This window comes from Nomascus leucogenys, chromosome 5 (genome assembly GCF_006542625.1).
Source record: "Nomascus leucogenys isolate Asia chromosome 5, Asia_NLE_v1, whole genome shotgun sequence".
NCBI classification, from domain to species: Eukaryota; Metazoa; Chordata; class Mammalia; order Primates; family Hylobatidae; genus Nomascus; species Nomascus leucogenys.
The window spans coordinates 39453490-39480876 of record NC_044385.1 but is presented as its reverse complement, the minus strand read 5'-3'; the positions used below and the strand labels follow the sequence as shown (position 1 = coordinate 39480876).

Here is a 27387-nt window from a genome sequence, read left to right as displayed (position 1 = left end):
ACAGCCACCATTACAGAGGGTTCACAGATCATCTGTAACTTCCAAGATAAATAAATGCAGTCTTCAAGGATATTCTATGGGTCTTGTCACTAAAATCAATGGAATCTGACCTTCCACAGAGATCAGTATAGAAGCATATAAAGTATCTGTCATCTTCATTCCGTGGACTCACTCATCCTGTTCCTCTAGCATGCCTTCAATGCAATGATGGTTTCTGTCAGGATTGCCAAGGCAATGTGGATACACATTCATTTATTTATTAACTTCCCTGACCATTACCCAAGTCAGGTGTAGATTCAATAGGGTTGTAGAACCTAAGACATTCTATGCATGCAGGCTCAGTTTAACCCTTTTACACAATCCATATTCTTCAACATTTGAACTCATCCTCTTTCCGCTTCACAGCACAAACCCCTCCCAAATTGCTCCCAAACCTGCCTCCCAGGAAAAGCTAGCTAGAACATAGGTTGTTTTAATTGATCTTTGCTTCGTTTTCATATAGCTTCCTCATCATTGGGAGGGAGTCCCCTTGATAGCCTGGGTTTGTGAATGTGAAGTTCATTCTTGTGGCAAGACTCTAGCTAGGACATATGTTTAAGTGGACCAGGACTTTAAGACCTCCTTCTGTAGTTTGTCAGGTTTTATTTTCATATTTAGTGTTTTCTATAACCGTAAGCTCTACCTTAAAAGTATAAAAAAGATTTTTACTAACTTTGAATCTTTCTCCTCTTCCAATGCAACAGCCACCTTTCTGATCAATATGGCATATTTAATCCATTCTTACATTTGACATAATAATCACTCAATGTGTTCTGGGCATTGTGGTAGGCACTGAGGACAACAGACTTTTATGGTTTGGGCTCATAAGTTCTCCAGGAGCTCAGGGGAAAGGCAATGTTTTAAATACATCAACACAATTCTGTGTGACAGTGGAATGACAGCAGTAACTTTGAACACAGAGAAGGAACACCAATGTGCCCTGACCTGAAAGCTCTCCAGAGGAGATGATGTAAACACTGAATCTTAGAGGATAGGCAAGTTTGGCAAAGAATGGGGGGACGAGGGAGCTAGGCATGGTGGCTCACGCCTGTAATCCCAGCATGTTGGGAGGCTGAGGTGGGCAGATCACAAAGTCAAGAGATGGAGACCATCCTGGCCAACATGGTGAAACCCTGTCTCTGCTAAAAATGAAATAATTAGCCAGGCATGGTGGCACATGTCTGTAGTCCCAGCTACTCGGGAGGCTGAGGCAGAAGAATCACTTGAACCCAGGAGGCGGAGGTTGCAGAGAGCAGAGATCCTGCCACTGCACTCCAGCCTGGGTGACAAAGCAAGCCTCCATCTAAAAAAATAAAGATAAAAATAAAAATAACTTGGGGACAGGGGAAGAGATGGGAAAAGTGTTCTCGGTAAAAGTCACAATGTGAAAGCACTGACATGAGAGCATGGCTAATTCAGGAAACTGTAAGTCCTGCTCAAGTCAACTTTAGAATGGAAAGTAGGAACCAGTTTATGAAGGGTCTTTCTAAGGAGCGTGAATTTTATATTGAAGGTCCAAAGGAATCATTAAAGGATATTAAACAAGTGAATGATATGATCAGATTCAAATGGGAAAAAAGAGCATTCCAATCGAATTTGGAGAATTGATTAGAAGCATGCAAAACTAGGGCCAGAGAGACATTTTAGAAGGCTGTTTCAATAATCCAGGCAAGAAATTATGAGGGTTTAAGCCAAGGCAGTAACAGGAGGGATGGAGACATCAAGGAGGTAGAAAAGCAAGTCTTGATGACTAATTGGATATGGGCCCTGACTTAGGAGAAATCAAGAATGACTCCCAACGTTCTGGCTTTGGCAACTTGATGGATAGTGGTGCCATTCTCTAAGATAGGAAACAGAAAAGGAGTAATTGAGAGGGGTAGAGGAAGGAGTGATGAGTTCAGTTTTGAACATGTTGATCTGGATAGAGAGGTGAAAACTGAATAGTGATTTAGGACTTTTCAATATGGAGTGGAATTCATAGTAGTTAAGATTACCCAAGGATGTAATGGCAAGTGAGAATGGAAGAAGGCTGAGGAGAGCACTCATTGTTAAGGAGTAGTAAACAAAGAGAAGCCAACAAAGGAAATTCAAACAATCAAAGGAGACATAGGAGTGGAAAAAAAAAAAAGCAAAAAACAAAGAGTTTGGAGAAGGATGGCATGATCGGCCATGTCTCATGCTGCAACAAGATCATCTATAAATAGGATTGAAAAGTATTCATTAAATTTAAAACCATGGAGTTCCTAGTAACTTGGTAAACAGAGTTTAAGCAGAATGAAGGGGTAAAATGCAAATGGAGCTATCTGTGGGAAAAGAGGGAGCTGAGACAGTGTGTACTGATCTTTCAAGGAGCATTTTGGGAAAATAAATGTTTATTTCACAAGTTATTTTTAATAACAGATATTTTATTTACTTCTGTTTAAAAACATTTCCTTATTAAACAGAAGAAACTACATAGAAACATTTTCTTACCAAGGGACATCATTATGAATACTGATGCTTTAAAGGATTTTAATAATAATCGTGAATAACATGGAATTGCTGTGATTTTCTGGTAGATGTTTCTGTTGTGCCTCTCTAACTGGCAGCAGTCAGTTCTTAGCAGCTATCAATCAGTCTGCTTCTAGGAACCCTGATGTACTATTCCTAATATGCTGTTCATTTTAGCCTAAAGCAAAACTCAGTGTTGCCAGAAGTAAGTGATCTGTTCTTAGAATAATCTCTTAATATTGATATTTAAAAATACATCAATATGTTCTAATCATGAAGATAGTTCAGTTCTTATTTATGGAGTAAAATGGCCTAGTGTGACCAATCTCTGACTCTTGAACTTTATTTTTTTGCCAATCTCCACTCATGCACATTCCACTCTTCAGTGAATTCAACTCATGCATTCATGGCCTCTTTCACCCATATATACATTTATTCAATAATTATTGATCCTTTATTTTTCAATACTCTGCTAGCCAATGGCAATAAGAAAATGAATGATACCCAATCCCAGCCCTGAGTAAGCCACCACCTTGTAGAAATGCTCAACAAGTAACAGATAATTACTGCCCGGCCTGGAAAGGGGTATGACAGCAGAACAGATAATGTCAAAATATATGCTACTTCTAAAAAGCACCGTGCTCTTTCTCACCCATAATTACACATGCTTTTCCTCAGCCTGAAATGCCCCCCAACTCCTTATTCTTCTAGCAAACTCTATTCATTTTTTCATGTTTCAAATCAATCTTTTTTTTCCTCTTTTAAACTTCCCTGGCATTTCTCCTCTGTACATAGGAACATGCAAGTTTCAAACCCAGGTTGGTTGTCTTTCCTTTCATAAAGACAAACGAAGATGAGCTTTTTGTTGTCATTTTAAAATGTTGGTTTTATGATTATTCAGGTATGGTGAAACCAACAGATCAGGAGATGAGATGATTGCTACTGAAAAGACAGTTTGTTTATCATCGTTGCTAAGAGGAGCGGGCACGCCACACCATGCGGGGCCAGGCCACACCATGCAGGGCCAGAGGAAGTGCCAGGCTCTGTCAGGAGGCAGAGAGAGTGAGGGGAATGTGGGCATGAGATTTTTTTGTGGGGAATGGGCAGAGCAGGGTAAGCATGCTTAGGATTGGCTGGCTTGCATAACCAGCAGGCTCTGTACTTGGCCCCAGGGTGGTTAGAGCAGGGAAATAGTGGCTCTGTCAGCGCATCAATAAAAGAGATGGTTGGAGTATGGGCTTTGGATAAGTTGGTTAGCTGATAAAAGGCAGACTTCAGGAAGGGCAGTCTCTCCAGGGTCAACAAAGCCCTACAAAGGCTGAAGTATCAATATCAAAAGATAGGCTTAATACAGGCTCTAGACTGAGCTTCCTCTAAAAATAGTAACAGTGACTAAAAATACAGGTCAAGTATCTCTTGTCTGAATTACTTGGGACCAGAAGTGTTTTGGATTTTGAATGTTTTGTTGGATTTCGGATAGTTACACATACATAATGAGTTATCTTGGGGACAGAACTTCAAATCTAAACATGAAATTCATTTATGTTTTGTATATCACATATACACATAGCCTGGAGATAATTTTATACGATAATTGTAATAATTTTGTGCATGAAACGAGGTTTGTGTTAAATACAAATGTGTAGAATTCTGCACTTGTGGTGACCTGTCAGCACTCAAAAAGTTTCAGATTTTGGATTTTTGGATTAGGGATGCTCAACTGTAGCTATGTTTGGACTAAATAGCTATTTTTAGTAGCTGCTATTATTTACTTATATATTCATTTTTTATGTAGTTACTATTAGAAATGTCTAATTTAGTGTAAATAGTCCACACATTAAACTTGACATTTCGTTTTTCCTTCCTTCTCCCCTTCCTTCCTTCCTTGATACTCCGCTACCTCGCTCGCTTTCCCTCCCTTGTTTCCTCTCTTCTTCCTTCTTCCATTTCTCTATTTTCCTTCTTCCATACTCTCCCCTCTTCTCTCTTCTTTCCTCTCTCTCACTCTGCTTCCTCTCACCTCCCTCTGTTTTTTCTTTATTTCATCAAATATTAATCAAATGCCTACTAAGAACCAGGCACTATCCTAAATGCTAATTTTATCATTGCAATCCTCACAGAATCCTGGGAAGTAGAAAGTACTAGTCTTGTTTAGTAAATGAAGTTGTAGGACACAAAAAAGGTTAACTAACTTGCCAAGATCAGAGAGATCACAGGCAGCAGATCTGTGCTCAAACAAGGTCTGTTTGGTTCTCTCATTTATATGTTTAGCCATTATTCTAAATATACAACAAAAGTTACTACACCCTAAAAGTATGAAATATTTGAATCTAAGTGTCACTTACCCACCAACCTGAGAACTGAACTAGTTTGTACTAGTTCAGAACAAGATTTAGAACATATTATGAACTTGGGAAACTTCAATGACACCTCATTCATTCATTCAACAAATATTTATCTGAGCATCTGGTTTCTAGACTAAGTTCCATAACTTATTAGCTATGTGATATTAAGGAAATACTTAACCCCTCCACGTCTTTGTTTCCTCATATATAAAATGTAGATAGTAATATTAACCCTGATAATACAACAAGCTTGTGTGGCTAATCAAAATGGATGATACAAAAACATTTAGCAATTTACCTATATAATCAAGTATGTATAATACATAGGCATTGACTACCCATTCCATGGCTGATAAAAACGTAAGATCAGCATTTCAAACCCCAGTGACTTCTGAGTAATGAAGTATACCTCTGTGTCAACTGAATAAAAACTTGCTGGTAAGCATTCAGTTGCACATTCTTGTCCTAAATGATATCCTGAACGATACCTCAATGGTAGAATGTACTCCTGGGTATTAATTCTTTGTCAAAATAATATGGCTTCTAATTATGAGAAAAAACAAATATTAATTGTATCCTATTGAAACATTTTGTATCCTAGCGAAATATCAAATCTTTTTTATTTTTTTTTTAACTTGTAGGTCAGGGCTATATGTGGGAAGCATGGATTATATCTGACCCTAAGCCTGCTGGAAACATTGCTTAATCATCAAGATTTGGGTTACCAAAATGAAATAAAGTAAGTCAACTTTTATTAAGAACTGAATGTTTGTATCCACCACCCCTTCCCCAAATGATATGGTGAAGCCCTAACTTCAAATATGATGGTTTTTGGAGACTGGCTTTGGGAGGTGATTAGGTTTAGATGACGTCATAAAGATAAAACCCCCATGATGAAATTATTGTCTTTGTAATGAGAGGAACAGACATGAGAGTTTCCTGTCTCTGCCATGTGAGGATATGAAAGGCAGCCATCTGTAACTCAGGAAGAGGGTCCAGAGCAAGAACTTAACCTGCCAGCACCTTGATCTTGATTTTCTAGACTCCTACCTAGTGAATGACATTTTGTGATAGCAGCCCGAATTTTTTATTCACTCTGTCTTCTGTTAGGATACCAATCCCATAGATCTGTCTTTAGAGTAGGAGTTCCATGTGTGAAGCAATCGATTTCATCACTTGATAGAGTTAAGAATGTTTGCTTTTATTGCTACCAAAGGGTCTTCTTGGCCATAGAAAAACAAAGCAGGAAACTTCCACTTACAACCATTACAGACTATCAGGGACTAGATTTACCATTCTACCTTAAACAACTAAAAATAGGACAAAATATATGAAGCAGTGATTCTCAGACATCGAACGGCAAGCAGCACAGAACAATGACTCCTGGGAGAAGAAAAACAAAGCAAGTGAGCCTAGCTTATCGCATAGGAATGGGGAATTCAAGCAGAGCCAAGCGTTCTCCCTGAGTTAAAGGGACAGAGTTTCGAGTTCAAGAAGGCCAAAAAGACTAAAATACACAGTACAGAGGAGTAGAGAAGGGAGAAATCCCCAAAGCCCTCCCTGGAGATTCCCAAGAGTTACCCTTAAATTTTCAAGTGAGTGCTGGCTAATGTGTCCATTTGAGGAAACTACCCAAGGCCAGGGAAGGTAACACCAAAAGCAAGAGGTAGAAACATTATTAGATCTCACATAGGATTGGGAATACTTCATGTTTCCACCAGCTAGTGAGGCAGACCTTGTAACACTACGGCATTGAGTAGAAACCTTAAAAAAGTACAGCACTGTAATAATGGTGCCAAATTACCCCAGACAAACTCAACAAATCTTAAAACTCTAACAAGTCTTGAAAATGATCAAAATGTTTTTGAACAACTTAATTATATCTAAGAACAAAGTCCCCAATTTCAAAGGAACAGAAAATCTCAATCAACAATGTAAAAATCACAATTTCTAAAATGTATACAAAAATTGCTAAGCACAAAAAGAAGCAAGAAAAGTAGGACTTATTATTCAGAGAAAAACCAGTTAATGAAAGCAGATTCCTAAACAACACAGATAATACAATTAGTAAACAAGCATATTAAAAGAGCACTTATAAATACACTTCACTTGTTCAAGAAGGCATGAACATAATGAAAGGAAGATTTTAAAAGATCCAAATAGAACTTCTAGAGATAAAAAATACAATGTCTTCTCCCCTACAACATGAAACCCCAGTGTAATAATGTGAAAAACACTAAAAAATTCACAAAAGAGGGACATTCTGCACAATGCCTAGCCAGTGCTCCACAAAATTGTGAAGGCCATTAAAAATGAGGAAGATCTGAGTAACTGTCCCAGCCAACAAGAACATAAGAAGACATGAAGACTAAATGTAATGGGATAGCCTGGAGGGAATCTGGAACAGAAAAGAAATACTAGGTAAAAATTAAGGATATTGGAATTATGGACTTTAGTTAATCATAATGTATCAATATTGGACCATTAATCGTAGCAACGGTATCATATGATTGTAAGATATTGACAAAAAGGGAAAACAAGCATGAAGTATGTGAAAATTCTCTGTACTATCTTAAATTTTTTACTGTAAAATCTAAAACTACTTTAAAAAAATAAGGTTTATTTTAAAAATACAATACCTGCAAGAAAAATGTTTGTTATAGAAGCAACGGAAGATAAAACACAATAACAAATAAATGAGCTTGACGACATAGATATAGACACTATGTAAAATAAAACTCAGTGTGAAAAAATGAAGGAAAAACTAATAGAGCATCATTGCGCCTTGTGACACCAGCAGCCTCATACATGGGAAATTGGAGTCTCAGAAAAGGAAGAGAGGGATGAAGGGAAGAAAAGCATGTTGAACAATTAATAGCTGCAATTTTTTTCAAATTTGGAGAAAACTATAAAGACATGGACGCAAGGAGCTCAATGAACTTCAGACACAAGAAATTTGAAATAAACCATGCAAAAGTTCATTGTAATCAAATTGCTTAACCCAGTGGTAAAGAAAAAGCCTTAAAAGCACACAGAGAAAAAGACAAATTATAGTAGGTTTTCCCTTTCTGTGGTTTCACTTTCTATGACTTCAGTTACCTATGATCTGAAAATATTAAATGGAAAATTCCAGAAATAAGCAGTTTATAAGTTTTAAGTTGTGCACCGTTCTGAGTAGCATGAAGAAATCTTATTCTGTCCTGCTTGGTTCTGCCTGGGACATGAATCATCCCTTCATCCAACATATCCGTGCTGTATATGTTACCCCTGTGTTAGTCACTTAGTAGCTGTCTTGGTTATCAGATTGACTGTCATTGTATCACAGTGCTTGTGTTCAAGTAATTCTTATTTTGCTTATTTGCTTATTAATGGCCTCAAAGCAAAAAAGTAGTAATGCTGGCAACTTGGATATACCAAAGATAAACTGTAAAGTAATTTCTTATGTAAAAAGATGAAGGCTGTCAACTTAATGAGGAAAAAAAAATGTATGCTGAGGTTGCTAAGATCTACAGAAAGAACAAAGCCTTTATTTGTACAATTGTGAAGAAGGAAAAATAAATTTGTGCATAGGATATATAGGGTTCAGTACTAGCTGTGGTTTCAGGCATCCACGATGGGTCTTGGAAAATATACCCTGTGGATAAGAGGAAACTACTGTAATTTCTTTCTCAAATTTTTGGTAGAATTCACCAGTGAACCCAAATGGGCCTGGTACTTTCTGTTTTGAAAGATTAATTATTGATTTAATTTATTTAATTAGCAAACCAACTCATATCCAGAATCTGGTTCCCTGTCACCCCCTCTATTGTTACTTAACAACACCCATCCACACTACCATTATCTTTCTCCTGGATTTCTGTAATAACCTCCGAACTGAACTCTGTTTCTACCCTTATACCTAGTTTATCTCACTCCCGCAGCTATTGTTATCTATTAAAAAACCTAAAAGTGTTCACATCATTACTCTGATCAAAACACTGCAAGAGTATGTTATTACACGTAGAAGGCAAAAAAAAAAAAAAAAATCAAAGTCCTCTATACGAGTTGCTCCCCCATCACTTTGGCTCCATCTAAAATTTCCTTTCCCTAATCTGTTCCAGTTACGCCATGCCTCTTTTCTTCCTCAAACACACCATGCAGACTTCACCTTAGGACCTATCTTTTGAATGTTCCCTCTACCTTGAAAGCTCTTCCCACAGATATCCTTATGCTAACTCCCTCACTTTCTTCAAGTTTTTGCTCAAATATCTCCTTGTCAATGAGACCTACACTAACCACCCTATTTAAAGCTGTAGCCCCCATCCTTTGTTCCCCTTAAGCTAGTCTCTTTTTGTTTTCTTTTATACACTTATCAACCTCTAATGAATTAAGTAATTTGCTGATTTATCCTCTGTATAGCTATTATCTGTATCTCCCTGACAGACAGTAGATGATAGTGCCATGGGGAAGTCAGGGTCTTTGTTTTATTCACTGATGTATCCAAAGTGTCTAGAGCAGTGCCTGGCACATAGTAGGTTCTCAATAAATATTTATTGACTTGAACTGAATTGGGGGTTGGGGATACATTGACTTGAACTGAATTAGAGAGGTAATCCCTCAAAATATTCTCAGGGATGCAGATACATAAATTCTTCCCTGTCCCTATCTCATGAACAACTTGAAGAAGGCCTTCCTTACCCACCTCACCAAAATCAGGTTCTTTGTGCTGTACTCTCTCATGGCACCCAGTCATTTTATTTGCTAACACTTATCAGTATTTGTAATTATGTGTGTATTTGTGTGATTTGTTAGTTTAATGTCTACATAGTGATCTCCATGCTAGCAAGGGGCCTGACTATTTTCCTCACACTATATTTCCAACATCTAGCCTAGTACTTGGCTCTGTTAGTCTGTTCTCACAGTGCTATAAGGAACTACAGGAACTACCTGAGATAGAGTAATTTCCAAAGAAAAGAAGTTTAATTGACTCACAGTTCTGTAGGCTGTACAGTAAGCATGGCTGGGAGGCCTCAGGAAACTTACAATCACGGTGAAAAGCAAAGGGGAAGCAAACACGTCTTACCATGGCAAAGCAGGAGAGAGAGAGAGATAGAGAGGGGGGAAGTGCCACAGTTTTAAGCCTTCAAACTTCATGAGAATTCACTCACTATCACAAGAACAGCATGAGGGAAATCTGCCCTCATGATCCAATCACCTCCCACCAGGCCCTTCCTTCAGTACATGGGGATTACAATTTGACATGAGATTTGGGTGGGAACACAGAGCCAAACAATATCATTCTGCCCCCAGGTCCTCCCAAATCTCACGTTCTTTTTACTTTTCTAAACCAATCATGCCTTCCCAACAGTCCCTCAAAGTCTTAAGTCATTCCAGCATTAATGCAAAAGTCCAAGTCCAAAGTCTCATCTGAGACAAGGCAAATCCCTTTTACCTATGAGCCTGTAAAATCAAAAACAAGTCAGTTACTTCCAAGATACAGTGGGAGTACAGGCATTGGGTAAATGCTCCCATTCCGAAAGGAAGAAATGGGCCAAAAGAAAGGAGCTACAGACCCCATGCAAGTCCAAAACCCAGCAGAGCAATCATTAAATCTTAAAGCTCCAGAATAATTTATTTTGACCCTATGTCTCACATCCAGAGCACACCGATGCAAGGGGTGGGCTCCTAAGGGTTTGGGCAGCTCTGCCCCTGTGGTTCTTCAGGCTACAGCTCCTTTGGCTGCTTTCACAGGCTTGCATTGAATGCCTGTGGCTTTTCCAGGCACACGGTTGCAAGCTGTCAGTGGTTTTACCATTCTGGGGTCTGGAGGACTGTAGCCCTCTTCTCAAACTCCACTAGGCAGTGCCCTAGTGGGGACTCTGTACAGGAACAGAGTCCTGTTTTTGCCACAGCTGTTTTTGCCACAGCTGGAGCTGGAGCAACTGGGATGCAGGGCATCACGTCTTGAGGCTGCACAGAGCAGTAGGGCCTTGGGCCCAGCCCACAAAACTATTTTTCCCTCCTAGACCTCCAGGCCTGTGATGGGAGGAGCTGCCAGGATCTCTGAAACATAGAGACATTTTCCCCATTGTCTTAGCTATTAATATATAGCTCCTCATCACTTATGCAAATTTCTGCAGCCAGCTTGACTTTCTCCCCAGAAAATGTGCTTTTCCTTTCTATCTCATGGTCAGGCTACAAATTTTCCAAACTTTTTGGCTCTGCTTCCCTTTTAAACATAAATTGCAATTTTAGACCATCTCTTTGTAAATGCTTATGACTGTACACTTTTAGAAACAGCCAGGTCACATCTTGAATGCTTTGCTACTTAGAAATTTCTTCTGCCAGATACCCTAAATCATCTCTCTCAAGTTCAAAGTTTCACAGATCTCTAAGGCAAGGGCAAAATGCTGCCATTCTCTTTGCTGAAGCATAGAAAGAGTGACCTTTACTCCATTTCCCAAAAAGCTCCTCATTCTCGTTTGAAACTACCTCAGCCTGGATGTCATTGTCCATATCATTGTCAGCATTTTGATTAAAACCATTCAACAAGTCTCTAGGAAGTTTCAAAATTTTTCCCACCTCTTCCTGTCTTCTTCTGAGCCCTCCAAAATGTTTCAACCTTTACCCATTACCCAGTTCCAAAGTCACTTCCACATTTTCATGTATCTTTATAGCAGTGCCCCACTCTCCTGGTACCAATTTTCTGTATCAGTCTGTTTTTACATTGCTGTAAGGAACAACCTGAGACTGGGTAATTTATGAAGAAAAGAGGTCTAATTGACTTACAGATTTATAGGCTTAACAGGAAGGATGGCTGAGTGGCCACAGGAAACTTACAATCATGGCAAAAGGCAAAGGGAAAGCAAGCATATCTTACCACAGCAAAGCAGGAGAGAGAGAGAGACAGTGAAGGGCGACGTGCCACACTTTTAAACTATCAGATCTCATGAAAACTATCATGAGAACAGCATAGGGGAAATCTGCCCCCATGATCCAATCACCTGCCACCAGGCCCCTCCTTCAACACATGGAGAATACAATTTGACATTAGATTTGGGTGGGGACACAGAGCCAAACCATATCATTGGCACAAGATAGGTACACAGTAAATGTTTAAGGAATTTACTTATTCATTTATTTAGCAAGCATTTACTGGGTACCTACTACATACCAAGCACTACTCCTACACACTAGGAATATAGATATGAATAAAACAAAGCCCCTTTCCTCATGAAACTTATATTCTAATGGGAAAGATAAATAATACATAAGCTAGAATATATGGCATATCACATGGTGATAAGAGCAATACAGAAAAATAAAGGGTAAAGGTTATGAGCCACATCAATCAATGAACATATGAATAATGAGGTTATGATATTTAGCTTAGTCAATGAATTTCCACTGTGCCAGCTTTGGACATGACAGTGTGCCTTCTTTAAAACCTTGGGGGTGGTTGGATGAAGGAGAGAGGTGTGGTTAAGCTGGAAATGCAGAAAACTGAGCTAAGAGCTGAGTAGAAAATCCCAAGGCCAAAATTAAGACTACCAAAAAGGCACCAATCTAAAGGAAGAAAAAGCAAGTATCAAAGCTCACATTATACCCATACGTAGTTGAGACTCAATAGATATTTGCTGATTAAAAATTGAGATCCAGGACCAAGATTCCGAGAATCGGGAATATGAGACCAAGAGAAAATGGGGAGCAAATAATGTTAGGCTACTTACTATCCTATTAACACTCTCAATTTCTCACTGCTTTTGTGCAGATCAGAGAAGCACACAGATTTCTTTATTCACCTGTCTTTGACTTTTAAATGTTCAAGGATATCAAAACCATAATAACTAAAAACGAATTGCATTTATAAGAAATAAACCTGTTTCATCCCTAAACAGTCATTGGCTAAAGCTTCTTTTGTTGAATTAAATCCATTTTGTTAAGGGCTTTGTATGCAAACCTATATCCTTAAGAGATCAAAGATGCAATTTAGACACACATTTTAGAAGCTGAATGCACGAATCATTATTTTAGTACATATTGTCCATTAATCTGCTGTTCAATTGGGAACCCATTTAGAATGTGGCTGCTTGCTAATTAGCAGGATTCTAGTGCTGAGCTGCTTCCTGACTAAATGTCCTTTAGAATCAATAAAACATCAGGAGGGATTATGGTGATGTGGGATTAGCCCCATCTAACCAAATAAAATGAGTTGCGTTTCCTCCTTAAACTGTCATGTTGCAAGAGTTGACGAGAGGAGCAATTTCACAAACCCTGTTACAAAGTTGTTGTTGTTGTTGTTTTAACATTGAGATTTGTTTTTTTGCCATTTGCCTACCAATTAGCAGAGACATTAGTGAATGACTGCCAGGATAAGGCGATTTTGAGAAAGACTTGATTACGATTTCAAATCTCTACTCTGAATCACCCTTATGTAAAATGAGTTCAGGTTTTGCTGGATGGAAATTATTATCTGTGTTCTTGGCCAGGAACATGTAAATCAGAATTAGCATTTAATGTTTCTGTGTGACTTTGCAATAAATGGTAATTAAGGAGGGCAGAGAGAGAACAGGAGGCAAACTAATACTCTAAAATTGTATTGGCAAAATTAAATGCTTCAAACCAGTTTAAAACACATGCACACAAGCCAAATTGTGTTGGGGGAAGGGATAAATAATAAAGCTGCTATGGAAGCTTCATGAATAGAGGGGAGCAATTGACACAACCACAAGTAGGACTTATCATACACATCTGGCCCATTACTGAGAGTGCAATTAAGTTGAAAAAGACTGGTTTTGCTAATCCCAGGAACAGCCAGAGGATTTTAGAAGATGAAGGAAACATGAGGTGTTTCAGCAATTACTTCTAAAGGGAATAGGAAAAGTGTTGGGTAGCAAGCTATTAGAAATATGGTATAGATCTGCCCATTGGCTGTGCCTTAGAAATCAGACCTGCTGCCTTTTCTCTTCCAGAAAATAATAATAAGTGCTTTATAAATATTAACTCTTTTAATTATTGTAACTTTCCCATAAAGTAGATATATTATTTTTCAAATGAAGAAACTGAGGCATAGCAGCACAGAGAGGCTAAAACCAATACACAACTAATAAATGAATTCATCAATAAGTCTAAGTCAAATGTAGGTTCTCTACCTTCAGTCTTGGCTCTTGGTCACTACACTACACTGATTCTCCTACAAGTCCTATGAAACTCAGTTTATAAGCCTAGGCACAGAGGCTTTGGCCAAACTGCCTAAGTTCCAGAGCTGGCTTCACCCTTGGGCTTGATGCTGAACAGAGTTCTGGATTCGAGTTTAGTATCTCTTGCCCTCTCCTCCAGGACCCAGGAGGCATGTAAAATATGAATACCAAAGAGGGAAACATTTAAGCTCCAGGGGCAGGTATGATCCAAACAAGCCCCAGAGCTTGGAAGCAACCTTTCCTTATCAGTGTAGCCCTTCTACCACCTCTTCAGCCCCATCTATGGAGAAACCCAGCATGAGTCCTAGCTGGCGACCTGGTTCTGAAATACACTAGTTTTGGGAGCCTGAATAAGTAACAAATTTCTCTTTACCTTAATTTTCCCATCTGTCAAAAGGGAAAAATAAGAATTCATTTGTTTAGATTTCAGAGTTTATTGCCTCTATATCAGGGAAGGGCTGTATTTCTCCCAGTTAACCGAAAGGTGGAAAGAATAATAACTTAGTACATGAACAAGAAGGTTAAAGCATAGAAAAACAATGCAAGTGAATGAGCGTCTCTGTAGCAAGGTTAAATGACATGATCAAAATAACCCCCTGACTTGATTGGATAAAGAATTAATGCATATGCACCCAATACATCCAGGTATGGGGCTAGGTGCTCTATGTGGCCACACAGCATAGTCCCAGCAACCCCATGAGTTGGTTTTCCTTTTAGAACCACTTCACAGATGAGTAAACTAAGGTTTAGAGACATTAAATAAATTACTCTCAAAAGTTAGGCTTGTTTGACTCTTACTTCTGTTAGGGCTGTTAAGGCTGAATTGTATCTCTCCAAAGTTCACATATTGATGTTTTAATCCCCAGTACTTCAGAATATGGCTATATTTGGAGGGCCTTTTAAAGAAATGATAGCCTGGTTATGGTGGCTTATGCCTGTAATCCCAACACTTTGGGAGGCCGAGGTGGGAGGATCACTTGAGGTCAGGAGTTCAACACCAGCCTGGCCAACCTGGGAAAATCCTGCCTCTACTAAAACTACAAAAATTAGCTGGTGTGGTGGCACGTGCCTGCAGTCCCAGCTACTCTGGACGCTGAAGCACGAGAATCGCTTGAACCTAGGAGGCAGCGTTTGTAGTGAGCCGAGATCGTGCCACTGCCCTCCAGCCCAGGTGAGAGAGTGAGACTCTGTCCGCCAAAAAATAAAAATAAAGAAGTGATAACTGAGTTAAAATGAGACTGTTAGTGTGGGTTCTAATCCAATCTGAAGGGTGTCCTTATAGGAAGTGGACATTTGGACACACAAAGAGACACCAGGGATGTAGGTGCACAGAGGAAAGACCATGCACAGAGAACACAGCAAGAAAGTGGCCATCTGCAAGCCAAGGAGATAGGCCTCAGAAGAAACTAAACTTACTGACACCTTGATCTTGGACTTGTAGCCTCCAGAACTGCGAGAAAATAAATTTCTGTTGTTTAAGCCATGTGATCTGCGGTGTTTTGTTATGGCAGCCTGTCTTAGACTATTTGGACTGCTATAACAAGATGCTATTAACTGGGTGGTTTATAAACAACACAAATTTATTTCTCAGATTTCTGGAGGCCAGGAAGTCCAAGATCAAGACAGAAGCAGATTTAGTGTTTGGTGAGGGTCCACTTCCTTAGAGACAGATGTTTTTCTCACTGTGACCTCCTATGGTGAAAGCAGAAAAGGGTCTCTCTTAGGCCTCCTTTATAAGAACACTAATCCCATGCATGAGGGCTCTGCCCCCATGGCCTAATCACTTCCCTAAGACCATAGCTCCTAATACCATGGAAGTGAGGATTTCAGCACATGAATGTGGGGGAGATATAAACATTTAGACCGTAACACAGCCCCAGCAAACTAATATAGTCCCTAAAGGCTAAAGGCCTCTTCGGTAATCTTCCTGTCTGGTTCCTCCTTCTGGCATATTTTGTTTCCCTTGACTGAAGTAGAGGATTAGAAGATTCTGAAGGCAATTCTTCAAATCATGGGACTTAATTTCTGATCCTGGCAGTCTGAACAGAGCTAACTCTTTATCAATATTCTATACTATGTCTCAGCTGAGCTTGGTGGGATTTGTAGGAGCTAACCAGATAAGAGACGGGGAAGAGTATTTCAGAGATAAGGAGCAGTATGTGCTGAGACAAAAGCCAAGCAAAAATAAGTTTGGAGAACTACATACCGTTCATTATGGCTGGAACATACATTTCAGGAGGCAAAGAAAGGTAATGGGCTTGGATGGTGAATACCAGCAAACCTTTTGACTTAAGCCTTCGTAACCCTCATAGAAGAGTATACCAGCTGAAATTACCTTCATCAGTATTACAAGGATGTTTCAATAAAACAGGCTACATTTTGTGTGTTTGGTGCTTTAGGTTTGTTTGTTTGTTTTAATATGTAAAGCTTTTTGTATAAAATGACATCTGCCTAACAACCCCCAACTAAAATTTCTATGAAGAAGGAAAGAGACAAACAACATATGAGTAGCAAAAACTGACTAACAGAGACTCTAGTGTCAGAATGTACAAAAGAAATCTTCACTGACTGTAAATAAAAGGAATGTGGGAAAATCAATTCGTTGCTTGCCCCAAGCTGTGCCCTACCCACCTATAAGAAGTGCAGAAAACAGAAAATACTTTATCCCTTCACCACAATCTTCCCCTTGATTTGGGGACCCAAGTCTTGACCAACCAGAAAATTACACAAGTGTTGTTTTATTGTGCAGCCTGAGCACTATGGTTCCCCCCATCTCCTTTCCTTCCCTCCCCTGCCCAAGGATACACACTTAACCACACACAACTCTTCTGTGCCTATTTGGAGAGCTCAACTACCAAGAATGACAGCAGAAAGTTGAAGTAAGCAAGGTGGGAAGGGGAAAATATGACTACGGTGCTTGCATCTGATGAAGGTAATATCTGATAATAAAGTTGCAGAGGTTAGTACAGAAAGGAAGATCACTGTCAGTTGTATATGATGAGGAGCATATAGCTTATGGCATACTACACCAATATGGGGTATGTGATATACAACAAATGTGGTGAGCAGATCCTATCTCTGCCCTACCAAGGTGCACCAGGTGTATGCCTGAGAGGCACCAGGAATGGATGGAAGTTGTCATCTGCCCTTGACTTCAGGTCTAGTGAGCAGTGAGCAAAGCCAAAGGAAATCAGTGCAACTCATCTGCTGGGTTGTACTGAATGTGAATAGATACTCATTTGAAGCACAATACCTAATTAAAAAACAAACAAACACACACTACAATACATGGAAAGGAAGCCACAATTCTGCAGGCTCCAAATCTCACCAGACCTTTTAAATTGATCTACTCTTAAGAAAAATGTAGAAAACCATTGATTATTTTGTAGAGTATAAGAAGCCATGTCCTCTACTGAAATGAATTGGAAAGTAATCAACATAATGAGATTTAAAGGACACAAAAAATGAAACTTAAAAAGCACAAAACATGAACAGAAGAAACTAGAAAGAATTTTGGTAAATATGGATGGTTTCAAGAAAACTAAAACTTTCATAGTGGAATTAAGAGGTAACGAAGAATCAATATGTAATGTCAAAATTAAGAGGCTTTTACAAAATCGAGAGGAAAATAACAAAGAAGAAAATGAGGATAGTAGATATAAAAGAATAAGAATAGAGATTCAGCCTAAGAGGCCTCGGTGTTGTGAAAAAGAAAACTAAAAAAAATGGAAAAAGAAATAAAAATGGGAGTCCCAGCTAAAGAAACTTTGCAGAGCTGGTACAGCTGTACAGATTGAAGGGACTCAGTGTGATGTAAGCTAAATTAAGAAAAAATGTATTCACATCATCTCAACAAAACTTTTATATTATAAAGACAAAGGCAATTATTCAGGGATCCAGGCCAAAAACCCAATAAAACTGAACCAAAGCAAATAAAGAGAAAATTAATTACAAATGACAAAAAATCAGACTGACATCAGACTTCTGCAAAAGTAAATGTCAGAAGACACTACAGCCGTGTCCATGGAACTGCAAAGACAACAAAAATGTAAATGAAGTCAAGTTACATTACGTTCGGATAGATTTGGTGGAGTCAGGGCATAAATCCCATTGATCCATGTGCCCTTTGGACAAGTCACTTACATGCCCCATAAGACAGTTGTCTCAATTAAATGAGATAATGCACAAAAAGTACTCAGAATGTTCACTCCATGCCATTTTAACTTGAAAAACTCAGTTAAAATGGGATTTGAAATTAGGTCTGCCTGAATCTAGAATCAGGCTCACAGGACTTGTCCTCCAGTCCTGATCTGTCTGGCTTGACATTGGAGGTTTGGTACCTACTTTTGTTATTAGAATTATAATGCCTGCTATGGCAACTAGAACCCACTCCCAAATTTAAGTTGTGAATAGCACTTTGAAGGTCTTGGGGGTAATGTAAAGAATGTGGGAGAAAAGAAATATTTTGTTAGAAGGATCTTAAAAATCGTATTGGTCAAGTAAGTCCTATACCATTCAAATCAGGCAATATAGTTAAAAACTTTTCCCTCAATCTGCTTCCCCTGCTGTCAGCATATAATCAAGAATGGGCAGAAAATGTTCTGGTGTCATTTTATCCAGAGGCCTTATCTCATATCATACCTGATATCTAAGAGAACACTACCTGATAATTCCTAACATCTCTGAAAAAATAAATGTTGTGTAATGTGTAAATATTAGTGGATCTAGGTTTTTGTTGTTGTTGTTGTTGTTTTGTATTTTTTTTTCATCAAAGGGTCAGAAGGTGCTGTAGCCATAAAGCTGGACTTCTTAAAATAGTGTGGAAAGAAATTGCAAGAAGTGTAGAAGACAGGAGATGCTTCTATATTGTAGTTTATTTGCAGATCTGTGCTAATATCAGATCTTTATATAATTATTAATATTCCTCAAAAGTGCTTGCTACTTCTTGTTCCACTTTCTCTTACCTGCCTAGACCTACCGCATCTGATATAGTCATCAGCTTATCTGACTGGCAGTCCTGCATATCCATCATTTATCTATCTAATCATGTGCCCAAAGTGGCATGAAACTCTGGAGGTCACATGTTCAAAGCCCAATATCATGATACTTATCCTGACCAAATAATTTCTCTAAATGTTATGTCATATATAGGAAAGCCTTCATGAAATATAAGCAAAATCAACTAGTTACCTATTTAACTCATCATTTTATTTAAAGATAATAAAGTCATATGACATTAGAACTTTTGTTTAAAAACCTGGCATATATATTTCCCAACTTGTTCTTCATTTTCGCTTGACTTCTTCTGATGGACAAGATGGAGAAAGATAAAGATACTTAGTTGAGGTTTGGTTGCTAGCAACAGAAACTGTCTTTTGCTAACACAAGTAAAAAGAAATATTTTCAAAGGATATGAATTAACACAAAATCGGAGAAAAATAAACTTCAGGAAGGAATAGAACAAGACATTAAGGTAGAGATAGAGGCAGAGATAGTGAGAGAGAGAGAAGTGAGGGAGGGAAGAAGGGAGAAAGGGATAAATAGATTGAGATTAACTAGAGGGCGTGGGTCACAACATTGGCTAGGGCAAGGTATGGGACTTTGACCATACCGTAGTCCCATCCATACTGTATCCAAAAGGAAATCAGTAGCTGTCACCCCAGAGAAGAGCATATTTATATATAAATGGAAGGTGGATGCTCGGCAAGCAAATATAAGTGATTTTCAATGTCAAAATTTTGCTAAAGTACTTTTTAAGCTTTAAATGATTACCTGGTTGTCTCTTGCAGACATATTACTCAATGTAATTTCCACTTGGGAATTCACTGACTATTGTGTTCTTGCACTCAGCACTCATATTTATCCCCTTCTATGTTTTTTACTGTGTTGTAATGCTTTCCATACTTGTGAAGGCTAGAAAGAACCTTTCTGAAACCCTCTTGACACAAAGTTCTAAAACTGTTTTAAGTTCTGTCAGTGAGATGCAATTTCATGAGATTTGAAAGGCAGAAGCAGTGGTGAGAGGCCAGTGGCACGGAGACAGTTTATATTTATTTATTTATTTATTTATTTATTTATTTATTTATTTATTTATATCAACAGCAGTAGCAACTGCAGAAACTGGCAAGTGGTTTTTTTTTTTTTGGTTTTTTTTTTTTTTCCCAGTAGTCAGAAAGCAATTTGTACTGCCTGATGACAACTTCATAGCTAGGGACAACTGAGACATCAGCCGGATTTTCTTGCTGTTCCCTGATCTCTGGACCACATCTGCTGAGGCCTGACCCTAAACTTAGAACTTTCTGTTCTAATGGCTTTGCAATAATTCCCTATATCAAAGCCTTTTTTAATGAAGATATACAAAGTAGTTTCTGTTTCCTGCACTGGACCTTAAATGACAGAAGTATCAAAAAGCTTATTCAATATCACTACCAATATAAACAGAGCTTCACTGGACATTCTTTCAGGGCAATCATATTGATCACCAATTTATGTTTCCTTTTCTTTCGCAGATGGCAGAATTTTGTTGAGATGCTGACCAGAGCTTCTTCTGATTTGTTATCTGATTTGCCTGCAGGTGAGTTCCATTATTTTTTTGCTCCAGAGAGACCTTCCATTTTTCACAGCTATTGTTGACTATGCTGCCTAGCTTGAGTGGTTTGCTTGTTGGATTTCGTCTCATTTCTCTCAGAAATGTAAATAGCTCCCCAGTGAAGGAAAAATGGGAGTGAGAATCACCTTAATGGCTATTCTTTTAGGCCAGTTGGATCATAAAAGTCACAATTCTCCAAGTTTTATTTTATCATGAGACATTCTCTAGTGGTAGCCCTTATAGATGAATGCAGTACATTTACAGAAGTTAGTATTATTTAGCAGAATTTCAGGTGCACAGTTGCCTAGATCAAAGGAGCTCATAGCTAGGTAATTATTCCACTGATGTCTCAACAAAAAAAAAACCTGTGAGATGTATATATATGTTTAGTGTAGGTTTTTTTGGTAAACATTTTTAAAAACAAATAACAGAAAGATCCTTTGTGGGCTATTTAATTAAATTACAATATAACCAATTGATAAAATGATGCAGTTGTAAAATAACATGGCTGGGTTGCTACAGGAAGATTTCCAAGACATATTATTAAGTGAAAATTGTAACGATGCATTGGGGAAAATATTTAGCAATTAGCAAGTTTTAAATATGACAGGTGAAAAAATATGCATTGATATTAATCTGCTGTTGTAGTTTTTCTATTTATTACATCCATCAACCATTTACTGATTGCCCTTTGGATCAAAATATAAAGTACTGAATGTGCATGCGTGTGTGTGTGTGTGTGTGTGTGTGTGTGTGTCTGGGATTAAATATATCAGTCTGTATCCAAGTGGAAGAACCTAAGAAACCTTACTAGGTATTTCAAGCAGAGGAAATTTACTACAGGGGATTGGTTATGTAAGTATCCAAAGGCTGAAGGATAAAAAAGAATATGGTGAGTATATTCATTTCCCAGGGCTGCCATACAAAATACCACAATCTTGGTGGCTTAAAACGATAGAAGTTTATTCTCTCACAGTTCTGGAGGCTGGAAATATAAAATCAAGGTGTACGCATGGCCAGACTCTCTCTGAACACTCTAGAGAAGAGTTCTTTCTTGCCGGTTTCAGCTTCTAGTAGCCCCAGGCCTCCTTTGACTTGTTATTGTGTAACTCCAATCTCTGCCTTTGTTTTCTCAAGGCCTTCTTCTTTCTGTCTTCTGTATATCTCTGTAACCAAGTGTTCCTCTTCTTTATCTTATAAAGACACCAGTCATTCTAAGTAGGGCCTGCCCTAATGTAGAATGACTTCGTCTTAACTTGATTACATCTGAAAAGATCTTGTTTCCAAATAAGCTCAGATTCACAGGTACCAGTGATTAGGACTTGAACATATTTTTGAGGAGGACACAATTCAATCCACTACAGGGAGGTAATCCAGACATTAGTAACTGTAGAAAGCAGCTACCACCTTAAGGCTGAGGGAACATAGAGGAAGGGGTACTACTATCAGAATCTAGTAACTAGTGTCACCACACAGATGGTTCTAGGGTCTCCACGGAAATGCCAAGCAGCTGGAGGAAGGATTTCAGAGGGGATTTCATACAGCTGATTCTTGGACTGCGACATAATTTAAGGCTCTAAGAAGGTGGCTGCACTTGGATCTCTTACAAAGCATCATATTTTCAATGAGGAGACCATTGAAGTGATGTCACGTGGCTGTTCATCTGACCTGAGGTTTCACACGTGGCTAGGGCTGAGAATGCTGAAAAACATTATAGCAGTAGCTCTTCTGATGCTAGGTGGATACTTGATGTGTCCTCACATGGCTTTCCTCTGTGTGTGTGCATCCCTGGTATCTCTGTAGGTCTAAATTTCCTCTTCTTATAAGGACACCAGTCAGATTGGATTAGAGCCCACCCTAACAGCTTCATTTTTACTTAATCACCTCTTTAAAGGCCCTGTCTCCAAATACAGTCAGATTTTGAGATTAGGGATTCAACATATAAATTTGGGGCGGGGGGGTACACAAGACCATAGCGTAGGGAATAGCAGAAAAATATGCAAAATGATAAATTGAAGTCTCACACAACTAACTACCTTATATTGGGACACTTATTTTATTTCTCTCTGACTCATTTTTCTCATCTCTAAAATGGGCAAAATATAAAAGAAAAATGCAAACCTGCCCTATTGATCTTATAGGGTGATTGTGAGTCTGACAAACAAAATAAGCAACACATCACTAATTTTTATAGGCAACGTGTCACTCTCCAGAACTACAGGGTTGGGGTAGTGTTGCTATTGCATTGCTGTTGTGATAGCTCACTGCTTATTTACTTAGAGGATGTCTTAGTCTCTTCTCGTTTCTGTACTGCTGGATCTATGATGACTAAATGCTCTTAAGCACGGAGTGAGCCATTTATTTCTGTCTATTCTTTAGCTCCACAGGTAAATGTTATGAAAGTGAAGGAGGGGCATTATACAGAAACTAAAGAAAGATACTCCTTATGGGTGTGTGGAACTGTGAATTTTCTCTTTCCTAGGACCTTTCTGCACTCAAAGATGCTATGCTAACCTAATTAAAATAACTGATTTTATATATACTGCCTTTATTAGAAAATTTATATCATTAAGAATCATAAAAATCCTGGGAACTTGTTTTTCAATGTACATATAATTTTCACATAAATACTTAATATCTGTGACTTAACACTAATGATAAGGAGAGACTACTTTCCAGCAAGCCAAACCTCCTGGCAAGAATAACTAGAAGATTAGATAAAATACAAAAGAAGATTTGTTTGAAGACTCTTACTTGGAATTCAGACTGAACTACCAGACAGAAGGGGGAGAAAAGCTCTCTGTGAAAGGAGGTATCATACAAAATCTCTTAAGTTTTTCATACAATATGTCCAGGTTCAATTAAAAATTGCCATGGATGATGTAAAGCAGGACATAGATTTTGAAATAACTATAATTAATATATGCAAGAAAATAAATGAGAAGATGGGGAATTTTCAGCAAAGAATTTGAATCTGTAAAAGGAATTAAATGGAATATCTACACTTAAATTTATAAAAATTAAAATTTAAAAGCTCAGTAGATGGGTTTAACAGATTAGACATCACTGATGAGAGGACCAGTGAACTGTAATATAGTTCAATAGAAAATATCCAGATTGAAGCATGGATGAAAAATTAGGATATAATACGTTTAAAAGTATGTAAGAGTCTGGGTGCTGTGGCTCACACCCATAGTCCTAACACTTTGAGAGGCCTAAGTGGGAGGATCACTTGAGCCCTGGAGTTTGAGACCAGCCTGGGTAACAAGGTGAAACCCTGTCTCTACAAATAATAAAGAAATTAGCCAGGCATAGACGTGCATGCCTGTAGTCCCAGCTACTTGGGAGGCAGAGGTGGGAAGATCACTTGTGCCCATGAGGTCAAGGCTGCAGTGAGCTCTGGTTATGCCACTACACTCCAGCTTGTGCAAAACAGTAAGACCCTGTCATAAAAAAAAAAAAGTATGCAAGAGACACATAGGAAATGGTGACAACATCTAACATACATGTAACTGAAGTCAAAGAAAAATAGGAGAAAGAGAATAAAGATGAAGTTGAAGCAGTTATGACTGAGAAGCTTCCAAAAGTAGTAAAAGACCTTAAGCCACAGATCTAAGAAATATGATGAACTCCCATTAAGACAAATATAAAAAGAGCTTAGGCCCCTCTAAACATGGTAAGGTCTGAAGTCTAAAATAGTATTTCACAAAAATGAAGTATGATCTCAAGTATGACTGCTGACAAGAGAAAACTCAAAGGAGATGAGGAGTAGCATAAGAGGCTCATTGACACCCCTCAAACATTTCTTGAAGACCTATCACTCAAGAAAACAGAAAAATGGTGAAGGCTTGGCCTCCCTTTTACTAAGGAAAAAAAAATACTCATACTAGTTACTAATTAGAACTACTTCTATTGAAGGGAAAGAGAAGCAAACTCAGTTGGTTCAGACAATATAGAGGTTTTGGTTTATTTAGCTGAAAATTCTGGCAGCAGCAAGGGCTGCAGGAATGGTTTGATCTAACCATTCAGATATCAAAATCAAGGATCTGCCATCTTTCTGGCTCTCTGATATGCCTTACCTGCTGTTGGCATCATCTTCAGGCTCTATATGATAGTCCCTCAACTACTTGGACATTCTACAATAGCAAAATAGCTATGGTAGCTATGGCCATCACATCTTCACAGCATGCTCTTTGGATAGTTGTTCTCCCAGGAAGGAGAGAACTTTACTATCTAAGAAACTGTAACAAGTATTTCTTCTCATATAGAGGCTCAGATTGAGTTTTATGTCCATCATTGAACCAAGACTGTGATTGGGATACCATGATAGGCCTAAACTAATCAGAGATCAAGCTTGGACTTGGAACTGGAGAGTCAATCCAACCAAACCATAGTGCACTGGGATGGGGTAGGAGTAGTCACTACAAAGCAAAACATAGTTGCTATCTTCAGAAGGGGATAATGAAGGAGAGAATCACTAGAGGGGAAAAAAAATGAATGCTAAAGAGCACACACACACACACGCACACACACAAATCAGCTTCAGTCACATGGTGTGGCCCATGGGGCCTTTTAGCCCTGTGAACAATTCACCCATTTCTCTTCCCTTTTCATTCTGCCTCACCCAGGCTCTGCTCTCAGTTATTGCTTGATGCACCAATCACTCCTGCCTTATGGCCTTTGCCTTTGCTGTAACATTTTCCTCCAATGCTCTTTACCCATATATTTTCACAGCTTGCTCTCTTGTTTCTCCTCCGTTCAGGGTTTTATTTAAATGTCACTTCTTTAAAGAGGTCATCGATGAATTCTCTATCTAAAGTGGCAACTATCATTACTTTCCATCCCCTAATCATTGGTTTTAGCTGTGTTTATAGCACTTATCACTACCTGACATTCTTTGATGCATCTCTTTGTTCTCACCACCAGAATGCACACTCCATGAAGGAAAGATTCTGTCCTATAGTGCTCAGCAGCATATAGTAAGCACGGAAATGTTTGTTACATGAATGAATTAGTTCAAGCCACAGACGTAACCCTGCCCCTGTTGTCTTAAAGAGGAAACTAAAACGTTCATTGCCTCAGTTTCCTCATCTGTCAAATGGGGATAATTTCTACCTCACAGGGTTAATTCTTTAGATTATGTGGAAATGTCTGTCATTTATAGATATTTGACATATATGAGTTTCCTTCTCACAAAAGCTTCATTCAGTAGGCCCACTGAAGCCAGAAGCTTTTATTAAAGTCAGTTGTTCTGTATCCTGGTTTTACTTTAGAATCACCTAGGGAATTTTTTAAAAAGTACTGAGCTGGGTTCTCACCTCCTGAGATTCTGATTTAATTGGTCTGGTGTGACGCCTGAGCACTGGTAATTTTTAAAGCTGCCCAGGTGGGTCTAACATGCAGCCAGTGCTAAAGGCTACTGATTTCAAGTCATTAGTGAGGGCAGACAGGAGCGCTGGCTATGTAACTATCAGAGCCCACTGGAAACCCTGTAAAACCTGGCCCTCCAACACCTGGAAATCTCTAGAAGCCAGCTTGGCTTATTTCCTCTGGTACAAATCTTCAACTGGTGGACTAGACAGATGGTTATTATTTATCCTTCTTGCTGTGTTAGAAAGAAAAAATAAATAGCTCTGCCTCAGGTTTTTCAAACAATTTTTACATGTGCAAGCCATTACCTTTTTATATGCTGTTAGGTATAAGGAAAGAGAAAGGGAAGCTTAAAAGAGACTAAGTGGACTAGTATGTATTTTTTCCTAATGGAAGTTTTAGAAGTGCAGACAGTAGAGAGGAATGGGGCTAGGACAAAGTTTAGGTTCTAGATCTTATTTTTAAAAGGATAATGCATTGAACAGTGTCCCAAAAAATGTCTGGCACGTGTTAGTTTCTCTTCTCTGGGGAAACTCGATTTGCTTAAGGACACATAATAATAATAACACAACAACTGATAATAATACCTTGAATTGAGCATCTTCCCTGTGTTAGGTATTTTACATAGGTTTTTTCTTTAATCTCCACAGTATTATTGCAAATTTCTGTAATTTCACAAACGAAAGAATTAAGACCCAAAAGCTTGAAGCTGGTAAAGAGAAGAATCAGGGTTAGATGTTACGTCTGTCTGTTCATCCTCCTCCCCTTTCCCCACATACTGCTCCAAGAATCTCTTTAACAGGACAGCTGTATGATTCAGAGTATTTTGAATCTTTGATAATAAACAGAAAGCTTTTCTTTCACATATTGGTTGAAATAAGCAGGAGCCAATGCTACTAGTTGAGGATGGGTTCTCATGACAACTTAAACGTTCAACAGATCAAATAAGATCTGCCTTGAAAGGCTGCCCTAACTGGATGCCATCATACTCTTCATTTAGCCACTATTAAGGTTTGCTCTATATAGCATCTGGGGTAGATGTGAGAGGATAAAGAAATACAGAGAAAAATCACCCCTCCCCCAGGACTGGAAAAGAATTTGGAAAAATGGCACTAAATATCTAGTGACTTTATTTTTCAAACTATGTATTAGGACACATGATCATTTATTCAGCATGCATTCATTGAGTATTTAATTCTAATGAGGGGTGCTGGGGCTTCAAAGAAGGTTATGAAATCACATGTCTTCTTCATCAAGAAACTGAGGGAGAACTTTCACAATGATTTGTTAAGTGTGATGCTAAAAATCCATATAACAAATGGCTTTTAAATTGATATATGAATTTATTTATAAAAATATCCTTACCTAGATAACA

The 27387-nt window shown here is 38.4% G+C and overlaps 1 protein-coding gene across 1 annotated transcript in view; it reads left to right on the top strand.

Moving 5' to 3' along the window:
- The window catches only part of C5H1orf87 (chromosome 5 C1orf87 homolog), an 85214-nt gene that overhangs the window by 45530 nt on the left and 12297 nt on the right, over positions 1-27387 (top strand). Inside the window, exons 8-9 of the mRNA XM_003265155.2 lie at positions 5516-5613; positions 20563-20627. Coding sequence (XP_003265203.2) covers positions 5516-5613; positions 20563-20627 — 163 coding nt within the window. The remainder of the gene's footprint in view (positions 1-5515; positions 5614-20562; positions 20628-27387) is intronic.